This window comes from Notothenia coriiceps, unplaced genomic scaffold, assembly GCF_000735185.1.
Source record: "Notothenia coriiceps isolate Sejong01 unplaced genomic scaffold, NC01 NC01_scaffold00037246, whole genome shotgun sequence".
Classification (NCBI taxonomy): Eukaryota; Metazoa; Chordata; class Actinopteri; order Perciformes; family Nototheniidae; genus Notothenia; species Notothenia coriiceps.
Window position 1 is genome coordinate 11,123,732 of NW_011369947.1, and position 13,148 is coordinate 11,136,879.

Genomic DNA, 13,148 nt, shown 5'->3' on the forward strand with positions numbered 1-13,148 from the left:
TTTGTAATAACCCCAGTTCACAACAGGAAAATGCTACTTACACATTTTAACACTACAATATGTTTAATAATACAACGCTTACAAAGGCCTTTCTTATGCATAAGGAGCACAACTCTAATATGTATGCATAACTTTCCATTTTGACCCATTAAGTATGTTATTTGTGTTGTAATTTAAGTAAATAAATACATTTAATAAAGTTATGTTCTTCAGTACAATTTGGAGGTAGCCTACTTGTGCTTTACTGGACGTATGTAGTTAAATTACACTACATTTATTATTTATAATACTTAGTTATGCTAAATATATGTGTTGTTATATTATATTAATATTACTATACCTTTATCAAATGCAATATTACACTCCACTAAATTATAATGTTCTTTGTTAATATCCTGTACTGTTTTATTAGATTGTGTACTCCTATAAAGGCTTATTTTATTTTATTCCTTTCATCATTCTTTTTGGATATATAAGCAAAATAAAAAACGTAATAGTGTTAATTATGTTCACATCAAGTGTTTCGAAGCTTTAAAGTCCGACTTGTCCCACAGTACATGAACGCAGCATCAGCGGTTGAAGGGGGCGGGGTCGTGTGACGTCAGGGGGTGGAAGAAAACAGCAGAGCAGGAATCAAAACAAGAGACGGACACGCCTTCGCTCCTAAAAGGTAACAGCAGCCAATTCTTTAAAACTACTGCACAATACCTGCACTTGACGCAGCCTGTCGTGCAAGAAGACTCCAAAAAAACAACACAAAGAAGAAAAAACCTGCAACAACAATAACAAAAACAACAATAACAACAACAACAAAAGCACCACGGCTGCAGAAATGGAGTCCACAGAAATGTCAGACAGCGTTGACAGCAGCAGCCGTTGATAAAAGAGGTCGAGGAATATCACTGACGTCCGAATCCGCGTACAATGCCCAACCAGAAGAACAACAAGGGGAAGAAAAGCAAACGCACCAACAGCAGCGGAGATGAGCAGGAAAATGGAGCCTGTGCGGCCGCAACAGGAGGCGCGGCCGCGGCGGCTGCTGCTACACCCAGACACGACCGCTCCAGTGGTGAGAGGAAACACACACACACACACACACACACACACACACACACACACACACACACACACACACACACACACACACACACACACACACACACACACATGTAGAAGTTTAGTGATGCTGCCTTCCTGTCTGTGCGACTGTGACATGCATGCACTGCGACGTTTGCAAAGGGCTCATGCATACACCCCTCCACTCCACCTCTTCCCAACTTATATTTAAACGGGTGTCAGTTTAATGGGGGTTTGATTGTGTGCACATAATGCTCGATCACGACTTGAGGCCTTGTATGAAGGAGTGGATTTTGTTCCGTCGTTGTTGTGCATGTTAACCTGCACGTAGCTAGTTCTCCACTGCATTGAAATGGTGGTTTGTGTGAGTTGTTAAACACTGACTTGAAGGGCAAGTGCTGTTTGTTTTGGTGCAGGAGATTAAGGGAACAGCAGGCAAACAAGTAGAAATATTCCTGAGACAGGTGTTGCATGTAAGCAGCATTGAAAAGCGCTTTTTGTATATTCAAAATCAATCTTTACTGTTGTTTCATCACATTTCAGTAGAGCCCGATTAGCTAGAAATCTGTAATGTGTCAAAGTGTGTAATGGAAATCGGTGCCCCAGCTCCGTATGGAAAACAGATTATCACCTATGAAAATAGCACCACTTGTTATCAAATGCACCTTCAGCGGGTCAATGCGCGGTTCTTTCAAAGTCAGTCCACTTTAATAATCGCTGTCATTTCACATTGGTTGTGTAGGTTGCTATGCAGGCCTCAGCTGTGTTTTCCTGGAGCGCACCCACACACAGTTTTTGGTTGAGACCATAGAGGTTGGGATCAGGAGTAATACTGACAGCTCGACACTGGTCTGCGCACTCAAGTGCAACTTCAACCCATATAGTAAACAATACCTAGAAAAAAAGTCTACCTGCACTTAAAAAAACAGTACAAATGTGTTTAAAACAAACATATTTATTACAAAAAACTAGGACATTAATAGGTTATTGTCCTTTATATATAAGTACTGTAAAACCTTTTGAGTAACTTTATTACATGTTTTACAACTTGTTATACCTACATTGCTTTAGAAAGGTATACATGCACTTAACTTGTATGCATATGTGTTAACATGAGTGTATTTTTAGTCATTATATATAATATGCTATAGCTTAAAAATGTGTCTCATAATCACAACAGCAAACTATATTTGATGATTTATCATTTAAATACTATTTTAAAGGTCCCATGACATGACCATTTCTACTGATCATAATTCCATTGTTGAGGTCTACTAGAATAGATTTACATTGTTCAATGTTCCAAACTCACATTGGTTTCTCATACAGCATCTCTGTGTAGTCACTCTCTGTCCTAAACGGCTTGATGGAGCTTGAACTCTTTTCTGTGTTAGAGTTTTACTCGCTACAGGGTGTACTTTGAGGGTTTGTCAGTCTGCAGACCGTTTACATGCATACAAAGCTTCATAACACAAAAGGGGACGGGTAATAACCGGAAAAGCATGACATGGGACCTTTTAAAGCAGACAGGCTTAACATGAGAGCGATTTTTGTTTTCAAATATTTGGATTCACTTCTCATTTTTGCACTTTTTAATTTAAAACTTAAATACCTTTACTGAAGTTGACAAAAACAAGCAATTTTAATGACATCTTGCATTTTTCTCTATTTTCCTATTGTATTGACCTTTCATTAATGGATTTACCAAGAAAACAATCAGTAGCTGCGACCCAAAATTGATTTTTTTTTCTTTCTCTTTATGGAGCTATTGTTTAATCCTGGGTTTAGTGTGTCCAAGCAATATTCATTTAAAGATTCATTCAAGCTTAACTTTATCAGTTGTATCCACTAAAATGATGCACAGGGTAACAATGCATTGGTAGATAGATTATATCGCCACTGTGGTGAACTTAAAGTGGACCTATCATGCTATATTTGAATAATATAGTGTAGGACCATACCTATATAAGGCATATTTATACTTTTCATTTTTCAAAATACCAAACAGATCATGCATTTTAGCCATTCCTCATTTCGCTCAATTTAACACTGTCTTTCATGCTCGGATTCAGTGAGAACAGCTCCATGTGGTGGCCTGGCATATGTACTACAGCGTCTCCAGCGCTTTGGAACGCCAATGTCCGTGGCTGTCTCCTCCTGATTGGTGGAGTTGGCCCAATAGCACTAGCGCAACTTCTGTGACGACATAAAAGTGTTCAAATCTGGATCAGTCTGTATCAGATCCGTTTTTTAGAGATTTGGGTATGGAGGAAAATAGAGAGGGTTGTGTTTTCTGACACTTGGTGAGTTCCCTGGAACACCGGGGACACAACCAAAGAGGTCCCTCTTAAGGGACATTAGTGCATTAACATCCCAAGCGAAACCTATTTTCGCAGTCGATTTACCTTTACATTACATTACATTTTATCTTCGACCTTCCTTGTAAAACCTCTACAAAAACCAAAACAGGACCTCACTTGATAATTCGTCAAGAGGGAGGTGGTACCCTACGTATAGTTGTTTTTGTTGTACTCCACCTCTTACAGAATTCTCTCTCTGAAAGTCACAGGAAGAAACGACGGAAGTAGCGGTAGGCTAAAATAACTTTAAGTTGATCCCGGTCCGGTTTCGACACTCGCCGAGATAAAGGTTTTCGAGACGGTTGACAGTTCAGACCTACACTTAGTTCATTACACCCGTGTGTGAGAGACGTTCCTTCATCGAGGGTGACACCCTCACACACAAACCCACACACAACCTCTATTCAAAGGAAAAGGCAATATGGTTCAGTTACATGCGGCTCCCAACGCAAGAAGAGGGAAAAATTTCCACTGGAATAAGTACGTTTTACTTTAAAAGATGCAGAAAATANCTAGGCCACTCCAGGACCTTGAAATGCTTCTTACGAAGCCACTCCTTCGTTGCCCGGGCGGTGTGTTTGGGATCATTGTCATGCTGAAAGACCCAGCCACGTTTCATCTTCAATGCCCTTGCTGATGGAAGGAGGTTGTCACTCAAAATCTCACGATACATGGCCCAATTCATTCTTTCCTTTACACGGATCAGTCGTCCTGGTCCCTTTGCAGAAGAACAGCCCCAAAGCATGATGTTTCCACCCCCATGTTTCACAGTAGGTATGCTGTTCTTTGGATGCAACTCAGCATTCTTTCTCTTCCAAACACGTCTAGTTGAGTTTTTACCAAAAAGTTCTATTTTGGTTTCATCTGACCATATGACATTCTCCCAATCCTCTTCTGGATCATCTAAATGTTCTCTAGCAAACTCCAGACGGGCCTGGACATGCACTGGCTTAAGCAGGGCGACATGTCTGGCACTGCAGGATTTGAGTCCCTGGCGGCGTAGTGTGTTACTGATGGTAGCCTTTGTTACTTTGGTCCCAGCTCTCTGCAGGTCATTGACGAGGTCCCCCTGTGTGGTTCTGGGATTTTTGCTCACCGTTCTTGTGATCATTTTGACCCCACGGGGTGAGATCTTGCGTGGAGCCCCAAATCGAGGGAGATTATCAGTGGTCTTGTATGTCTTCCATTTTCTAATAATTGCTCCCACAGTTGATTTCTTCACACCAAGCTGCTTACCTATTGCAGATTCAGTCTTCCCAGCCTGGTGCAGGTCTACAATTTTGTTTCTGGTGTCCTTTGACAGCTCTTTGGTCTTGGCCATAGTGGAGTTTGGAGTGTGACTGTTTGAGGTTGTGGACAGGTATCTTTTATACTGATAACGAGTTCAAACAGGTGCCATTAATACAGTTAACAAGTGGAGGACAGAGGAGGCTCTTAAAGAAGAAGTTACAGGTCTGTGAGAGCCAGAAATCTTGTTTGTTTGTAGGTGACCAAATACTTATTTTCCACCATAATTTGCAAATAAATTCTTTAAAAATCAGACAATGTGATTTTCTGGATTTTTTTTTTTTTCTCATTTTGTCTCTCATAGTTGAGGTATACCTAGGATGAACGTTACAGGCCTCATCTTTTTAAGTGGGAGAACTTGCACAATTGGTGGCTGACTAAATACTTTTTTGCCCCACTGTACATAGCATTTAACTACAGACTACTGATAATACATCAACTAATTACACAGAAAAGTGGGTCTGTGGTTACAAAGAAATCACAGAAACATCTTGAGATTGTGAAAAGGACAATGGATTGATTCTGACAGGCTGTGTTAATCATTGCTGTCGTCATCACCCTCTTTTATCAAATGAAAAGGCGCCATCGGGCATTACAAACATAAGATATCTTACTAACTAAAGTGTTGACTTAAACATATATCAATGTTTTCTCTGCCTGCACTGCTAGACCTTAACTCTTGTGTGACATTGTTTAGGCAAAGTTGAAAAGCAGCCCCTGTACCCAGTGTCGGATTTAAAACAGACGTCATGCTGATCTTTGGTTTCTTGAGTAATGTTATTACATTGTCAAATATGAGATGATTAAGGGGAACTAACGATAGGCTTTCTGACTGTCCTACTTTTCCAAATTCCTTGAAGAACAGGACTTTTTTGGAAGAGTAACATTACCATTTTTTGACATGTCACATGTAATCAACAGTCATGGGATTTTTTCAGTTTCAAGTGTAAACAGCCCAAACTATGGCCAGAAAAATGCATACAGTACACATAGGACATGGTTTATTCTGAATTTTAATATATATCCATGTATCAAATCAAATCAAGTTTTATTTATATAGCACATTTTTAAAACGATTTTTGGTCGAGCCAAAGTGCTGTACATACAGTAAAAAATACTTTTACAATAAGGACACTTTACAACAAATACAACAGCACAGCTTGTGCAGAATATCAGTATGAGAAAAACGACACCCTCTGTCCTTAGACCCTCACATCGTACAAGGAAAAACTTCCAGAGAAAAAACCCACAGTTTAAAGGGGAACATGGGAGAAACCTCATGTCTATTAAACCAGTGCTGTTATCTCAAATGTTTCTGTAAATGTCCCATTTGTTCCCCATAGGAAAGCACAACGATACGAACGGTGGCCTCAGGAGCAACAGCCAATGAGATGCAGCGACAGACGAGCGGCTACGATGATCCGTGGAAGATCACGGACGAGCAGAGACAGTATTATATAAACCAGTTTAAAACCATCCAGCCAGATCTAAACGGCTTTATACCTGGTAGGATTATGCAGATTAAACACAACAAAGCTAACGTTTAAGGATAACTGTTTAACCATCAGTTTCTTTGGGTTTTAGGTTCGTCTGCAAAAGAGTTCTTTACCAAATCAAAACTACCGATTTTAGAGTTGTCACATATTTGGTGAGTCAACCCTTTCATCCACAAACACTATGATTGTCTGTGCTGAATGTATACAGTTGTGTTGTGAGGACTGCAGACTCACCTGCGTCTAATGTGTGCTTTGAAGGGAGCTGTCAGACTTCGATAAAGACGGGGCGCTGACCCTGGATGAATTCTGTGCCGCCTTTCATCTGGTCGTGGCCAGGAAAAATGGATATGACCTCCCTGAGAAGCTGCCTGAGAGCCTGATGCCAAAGCTGATTGACCTGGATGACACAGCAGGTCTGCAAGCCTCCCCCCCCACCCTCCCTTCCTCTCACTCTGACTCTCTGTCTGTGCTCCTACCTCCCCTAATGTCCCAGCCTCAGGCCTCATAAAGCCTGTGAGGTTACAGCACTGCAGTAGTAGTAAATCTATACATTTACTCGGGTGATGAAGTTCTTTCTATAATGGAGCTGCTGTAGGTTTCTGCTGCCCTTTCAACGTTATATACTGGACAGCAAAGACAGACTCAATGAGTTGGTCAATTAGACAATTGTTTTCTGTATTTAAGGGAAAGGTAACACACTGATCTTATTCTTAAAATATATATAATATCCCCTAGGGCTGCTCGATTATGGCAAAAATCATAATCTCGATTATTTGGGTCAATAATTGATATCACGATTATTAAAAACGAGTATCCATTTACTTTGAAAACATCCATTTATTGAAAAACAAATGTTGAACAGTATGTTTTTAACAGTACCCTGAACTTTAAGTATAATTCAACTGAAAAACCAATAAAAAATTTAAATAAATAAAAATAATCGTTTTATTTCAATTAGGTTGTTTTCATAATCGTCGCAAACCAAAATCGTAATTGCGATTAAAATACGATTAATTGAGCAGCCCTAATATCCCCTTAAGAGTAGTTGCGTTAATGAACTGCTTACAGGAATTTGGTATAATTTAGTTGTCATATTAAGCATTTCCCTTGTCTGTCTTTCATTTTTTAAATTACATTTTCGATTTACAAAAGAGTATTTCTGTCCTTCAAAAATTAACCGTTTTTTAAAGAGCAAAAACTAGCAAGAAAAGTATTGACAACTTTCTCAAACAACAAATAAAGAGATTATGTATTGCCTTTTGTTTGCCACCCGGACCCCTAATATTGTAGTTGTGGAATAACATGGCTGACCTGTGTCTAATGTTCTGTGTCCAGAGGTCCCGGACCAGGCCGCGGACGTCGGGTACTCGGGCTCCCCGGTGGAGGTCACCCCCAACAAGTCTCCCTCGATGCCTTCACTCAACCAGGCCTGGCCCGAGATGAACCAGAACAGCGAGGTTCACAACACAAACATTTCTTATTGCTCCATGTTCGTTTGCTTTGCTGTGTTGCATTTGATTCATCATGATTAATTGCTGAGGGGTAAATGGGTGCTTTTTCTTTATCCATCCATCATGATTTGACTGCTACTTCATCCTCTTCATCATCAAACATAATTACTGATAATTCAGCACCTCTTCTCTCACTTCCTGTGCTGTTCTGTGTGGAAGTCTGTTGTTCCCACGCCCGCCGATGATGTCACATCGATGGCCGATGATGTCACACGACGGACGCGGCTCGGGATGATGATGTAAATGTGTGATGTCACTGCACTGGCTGACATGTTTTTTCTCACTGTCTGTCTGTCTGTCTCCTGCAGCAGTGGGAGACGTTTAGCGAGCGCTCCTCCAGCTCACAAACTCTGACCCAATTTGACTCTAACATTGCACCAGCTGACCCTGTAAGTCAATCACTTAGTATGCATGGTTTCACCATTAATGGACAGACATTAACCCTCTCTGGATCTCCATGAGCTCTCTCTCTCTGTCTCTGTCTGTCTTTCTCTCTTTCTCTGTCTCTCTCTGTCTGTCTCTCTCTCTCTCTCTTGCTCTCTCTCAATAGCTGTGTTTCCATTCAATTGTCAATAGATCTTTAAGCAAACAAAAATGAATATGAATGCTGGTGTAGAGCAGGGCTATTCAATTAGTTTGGAATGGGGGCCGGTTGAGGAAAATAATCCAAAGCAAGGGGCCGGGAAAAAGATGGCTTGAAATGAATGCTGTCAAAATTATCGCATTAACGGCGGTAATTAATTTTTTGAATTAATTGCGTTAAAATATATTACGCATGCGCAGAATGGCCCGCCCCATACATCCCACCAGTGGCAGCGCCAGGGTATGGCTGGGATAGGCTACAGCCATACCAAGAAATGGCTTAGCCCCACCATGAAAAATGAGCAGTTGGTAAGATTGATTTCAGGAGCCACTTGTCTGGAAATACCGAAGACTAGAAACGGTTTTGAAAACTTTTGTCACGTAGTGATCATCTTCTCAATAGAACATCTTTGATAATGTCTTCTGGCCAATCAGAATCAAGATAACGGCGTGGTGTTGTTGCAGGAAGTCCCGACGGAGAGTACTTTTGCTGTAGCACATCTCTATATACATCGATACAACATTACGTGTTGATAGAAATCAACACGTAATGAAATAAGACCCCACGGTTTGATGATTGATAGGTGTGTGGGCTGTCTTTCATTTTGACACACAGAACAATGTTATCATAAACATACATACTGTATGTTAAATGGATATAGGCCTATCCGCCTTCTTTCATTTATCTTTCCATTCCCACAACAATATACATAAAGAAATGGCATATTTTGGACATAGTTTGAATGGTGATTAATCATGATTAATTCATTTTTAAGCTGTGATTAATCTAATTAAAATGTTTGACAGCCCTACTTGAAATATGAGCAATCATATTAAGGGCTTCAGTAAATACTACAACAGCATAGTGGAGTGCATATATTGTGTTTAATTCAATCAAACAACATAGCCCCAAGGCCTTTATAGGTCTAAATGGCAAGTTCAGAACTCAGTAGGCCTCCATGTGAAGCTAATTTAACCATCAACATCATTTAATCTGATTTAATTTAGGACAAATTATCTAATCATTCACGCAGAGATACAATCAATGACAGGAGTTGTCACTACAGTAGCTAGTAGGTGGGTTCGAAACCCGAGCCCGCCGAAGTTTTCAGGCAATGTCTATCTCTCAATTTAACACCCTCTGGAATAAAGGCACTCTGGCACAAACACAATCTTTAAAAAAAAAAAGAAGAAAGTTGATTACTTTTAAACATTATACTCAAAGGGCCAGAAAATATCACCCCAGTGCCGGATTTTGCCCGCGGGCCGCCAATTGAATAGCCCTGGTGTAGAGTAACTCTGCTACACAGTGTAGTTCTGTCAGAAGTTAGTTTCGTTTTATACATGGCAAGCAAGCGTTGTAAAATAGAATATAATTCCTTTTATTGTAAAAGAAGTAGTGGTTGGAAATTGCAAAACAAACAAGTCCATCTTGCCCGTTTACAAGGGAAACACGGGGGAGAGGATTTCAGGTCTATAATAATATAATAACGGCCATGTTTTGAGATGTACGGAGACAAAGACACAAAGGAACCAGCGGAGTGCTGCAAGTTAGATGCTCTCCACATCATAACGTATTCCTTATTATTGTTTCCATATCCTGGTTATCACATTATCTCCTTTTCGCTTTCGACAAAGGCATGTGATAACCAGGATATGGAAACAATAATAAGGAATACGTTATGATGTGGAGAGCATCTAACTTGCAGCACNGTGTGCCTTGGCAGTCTCAGATTGCCAACAAAGGGTATATAACAAAGTATTGAGATGAACTTTTGTTATTGACCAAATACTTATTTTCCACCATAATTTGCAAATAAATTCTTTAAAAATCAGACAATGTGATTTTCTGGATTCTTCTTCTCATTTTGTCTCTCATAGTTGAGGTATACCTAGGATGAAAATGACAGGCCTCTCTCATCTTTTTAAGTGGGAGAACTTGCACAATTGGTGGCTGACTAAATACTTTTTTGCCCCACTGTATGTGGACTTGGGTAAGACAAATGCCGATTGTGTGCTTTATAGAAATAAATCCTGAACATTTTAAACAACTGAAGAATTTAAAGCCAAGCTACCTCAAAGAAAAGTGAGTTGCACATAATATAACTGCAATTTATAAAAAGGGAAATCAGTTCTTTATTAAGGTGGTGATAGACGTGTTGGACTGCCCTACCTGGGCTGACGAGGGATGCATTCCTGGGATGGCGCTGGATGGCGGCGTGTCCGCTGTGAAACTGACCCAACTCTCCTGACCCGGAGGAGGGGGCGAGTGAGACGGCCACATCCCTTCAGCGGGCACCGCACCTGTGGAGGAGGAGAGGAAACATACAGTTACATCTCCATGATACACACGCGTTATTAGGGCTGCAACTGTAGGCTAATCAATTCAGACTTGACGTTTTTAAGGGATCGTTTTTATACCAGCTGTATTACCAGAGTATCTTTAACACATTTTGTGCTGATGAAAACATTGCTCAGGGCATGTGATGTTCCTCTGTGTTCTCCTAATGACTAACTGATGTAACTGCCACTCTCAGCAAACATCATTTATGTACAAGCTGCAAACATCGGGAAGTAATACAAACACAACTAATATGCTCTGTACTGACTTTTCTGCAAGGTCTTTGTCCTTGCCTCAATGTTCATCACTGGTGGTCCATAAGGAGTTCATACGACTGTAACCAAAATATAATAGCTGGTATGTGTTATTAATCTAAAATGATATATTTAAGCTTTTCAACATCAGAAAACACTCCACTCTGCAGAAGAGTTATCCTTCATCTTGTCGCCTCTTTCCACTGTCTTTAACTTAGAGTTGCAACTGATGATTATTTTCTGTATCTGTTAATCTGATGATTATATTGACAATTAATCAGGAAATAGTGAAAATGTGGTATCTACGTTTCTTAGAGTCCAAGGTGACGGCTTGAAATGTGATGTTTTGTCTGATCAACAGACTAAGGTGCTGCTCACACGGGAACGTTTGCGTTTATGCACAGTATGCGTTTTCAAAAAAGTCTTCCGTTCACACGTATTCGTTTCATTTCACGTTTCTGTTCACACGAGAACGCTGGAAACGCTGTAGTACATATGCCGGGACTGTAAGTGGCGCTGTAACTTCCTCCTCAAAATACATCAAAAGCAGCGAAGGAGACCCCGGAGCAATGTTGCCATGGCTACCCTTCTGTTTATGCCCCGCGGTGGATTTAGCAACTAATAGCCTAAGATATTCAGTCACTAATTATATCAAACAGAAAAGCTGGATCGCTGTAGAGACTGGCACAGAAGAATGCAAGCATTGTTTCTAAACAAACAACAAATTACAATCGATAAACTGATTGTCCTTCACCTATTTGACTACATGTTGCAGCTATACATTAATTAAATATGCCATCATATCAACGGTCGGGAAGTTACCTGCTGCTTGTGCTTCTCTGAAGTGCGTCCACACGGCTCCAGCTGGAACAACGACCGGCTGTCTGTCTGCGTTCCCTCCGCTGGCCTGACGCTTGTGTTTCCTCCACGATTGAGGGGAGGTGGGGGGAGACTGGTGAGGGGAGACCACCGGGGACGTTGGCTCAGGCTGGTAACACACACAACATACAATCAAACACATGAAATATGTATGCAGATCAAAAACACATTCAGTAAACAACTACAGCTTGAATGAGAATCACCAGCTTCTGACATGCAGCGTTATCAAATCTTACATTTGACACACAGTGAGGAAGCAGAAGCTCAGTGTGCAGAAGTGTCACCACTACGGTTATATTATGGTTCCACATGTTATGGGTATTAACTTTCAGATGCCATTTCATATACTATAAGATTTCCATCGCGTACACCCACAGCCAAAAATGACTGCTTCAAAGCTTTTATCATCTGCTCATCACAGATAAGGGATGTTCAAGCTACTAGCTATTTCACAATAGATGCAAATAGATAAGAGGTCTACGTTACTGAGAGGCAACACACTGTAAGAAAAAGTCAGCAGCAGGAAACTTCAGACAGTCATTTGAGCTTTACGGACACAAACATGGACAGGAAAAAACACAGGAAACACGACAGTATTCCGGTAGCTTATCTTTAGTAACGGCTGCACTCAGTTGTGGGAGGAAATCAAATGTAAAAGGAGATAAAAGTAAAGTTCAATGTGTTATTAATTGTGGGAACAATTAAAATAAATAATCTATAACTACTAAACACAGAAAAACACCCCATGTGTTTTTTATTCTTGTTTTATTTTTTTATATTTATTTTGTGCGTATTTTCTTTGCTTGTTTATTTTCTCATTTATTGTATCTTGGTTTGTTTGCTATTTTTGGGTCTTTGAACTGTTCACTGAGCAAAATGCAATACAAATACTATGCGACATCAAATAAAGAATAATTTTAAAAAGAAAATCGAACTAAACTAATACCTTCATTTATTGTTTTTGCATGTATACATGTACAGTATCTTTAAATCAAGCAAAAGAGCAAAGACACGTGATGATATCAAAGACTAAGTAGTCATGTTTGTTTGTACACCAGTTATGGCGCTTTTCCACTGCAGGACCTAGCACGGCTTAGTACGGTATAGTTAGGCCTCGTTAGGCCTGGCTCACTTTATGCTGCGTTTCCATTACAGTTTAGTAGCTGGGGCAGTAACTATAGTAACGCAGTGTAGGCGGAGCCGTGACGTCTTCTTCAATGCGAACCACACTAGACAAAAGTTAAACGAGTACAAACCACAGACTGTCTGTGTCATGGAGAATACAGTCGCTGGTTTATTTATGTCTGTAGGCCGTTGTTGTGAGTGTGGACGGTCGGAGCATATACTGCGTTAGCTTAGCC

At 40.3% G+C, this 13,148-nt stretch overlaps 2 protein-coding genes across 2 annotated transcripts in view; one reads left to right on the forward strand and one right to left on the reverse strand.

The window, feature by feature from the left end:
• The first annotated feature begins 6,065 nt into the window (after positions 1–6,065).
• reps1 (RALBP1 associated Eps domain containing 1) lies at positions 6,066–8,192 on the forward strand. The gene is made up of 5 exons (XM_010795586.1): positions 6,066–6,230; positions 6,309–6,372; positions 6,479–6,633; positions 7,556–7,677; positions 8,040–8,192. Exons 1-5 carry the CDS (start codon positions 6,116–6,118, stop codon positions 8,190–8,192), a joined length of 609 nt encoding a protein of 202 aa, XP_010793888.1. The 5' UTR covers positions 6,066–6,115.
• Positions 8,193–10,441: 2,249 nt separating this feature from the next.
• LOC104966400 (ralBP1-associated Eps domain-containing protein 1-like) overlaps positions 10,442–13,148 on the reverse strand; it is a 4,310-nt gene continuing 1,603 nt past the window's right edge. Inside the window, exons 2-3 of the mRNA XM_010795587.1 lie at positions 11,731–11,896; positions 10,442–10,617 (exon numbers count right to left, since the gene is read on the reverse strand). Of these exons, the coding sequence (XP_010793889.1) occupies positions 10,442–10,617; positions 11,731–11,896 (342 nt within the window). The remainder of the gene's footprint in view (positions 10,618–11,730; positions 11,897–13,148) is intronic.

What these genes read in the sequence shown, in the direction of transcription:
- reps1 (XM_010795586.1), top strand. Translation starts at nt 6,116, where the DNA reads ATGCAGCGACAGACGAGCGGCTACGATGATCCGTGGAAGATCACGGAC. An exon ending in TGACCTGGATGACACAGCAG is followed by an intron (nt 6,634 to 7,555) that starts GTCTGCAAGCCT and finishes TTCTGTGTCCAG; the next exon opens with AGGTCCCGGACCAGGCCGCG. An exon ending in AGATGAACCAGAACAGCGAG is followed by an intron (nt 7,678 to 8,039) that starts GTTCACAACACA and finishes TGTCTCCTGCAG; the next exon opens with CAGTGGGAGACGTTTAGCGA.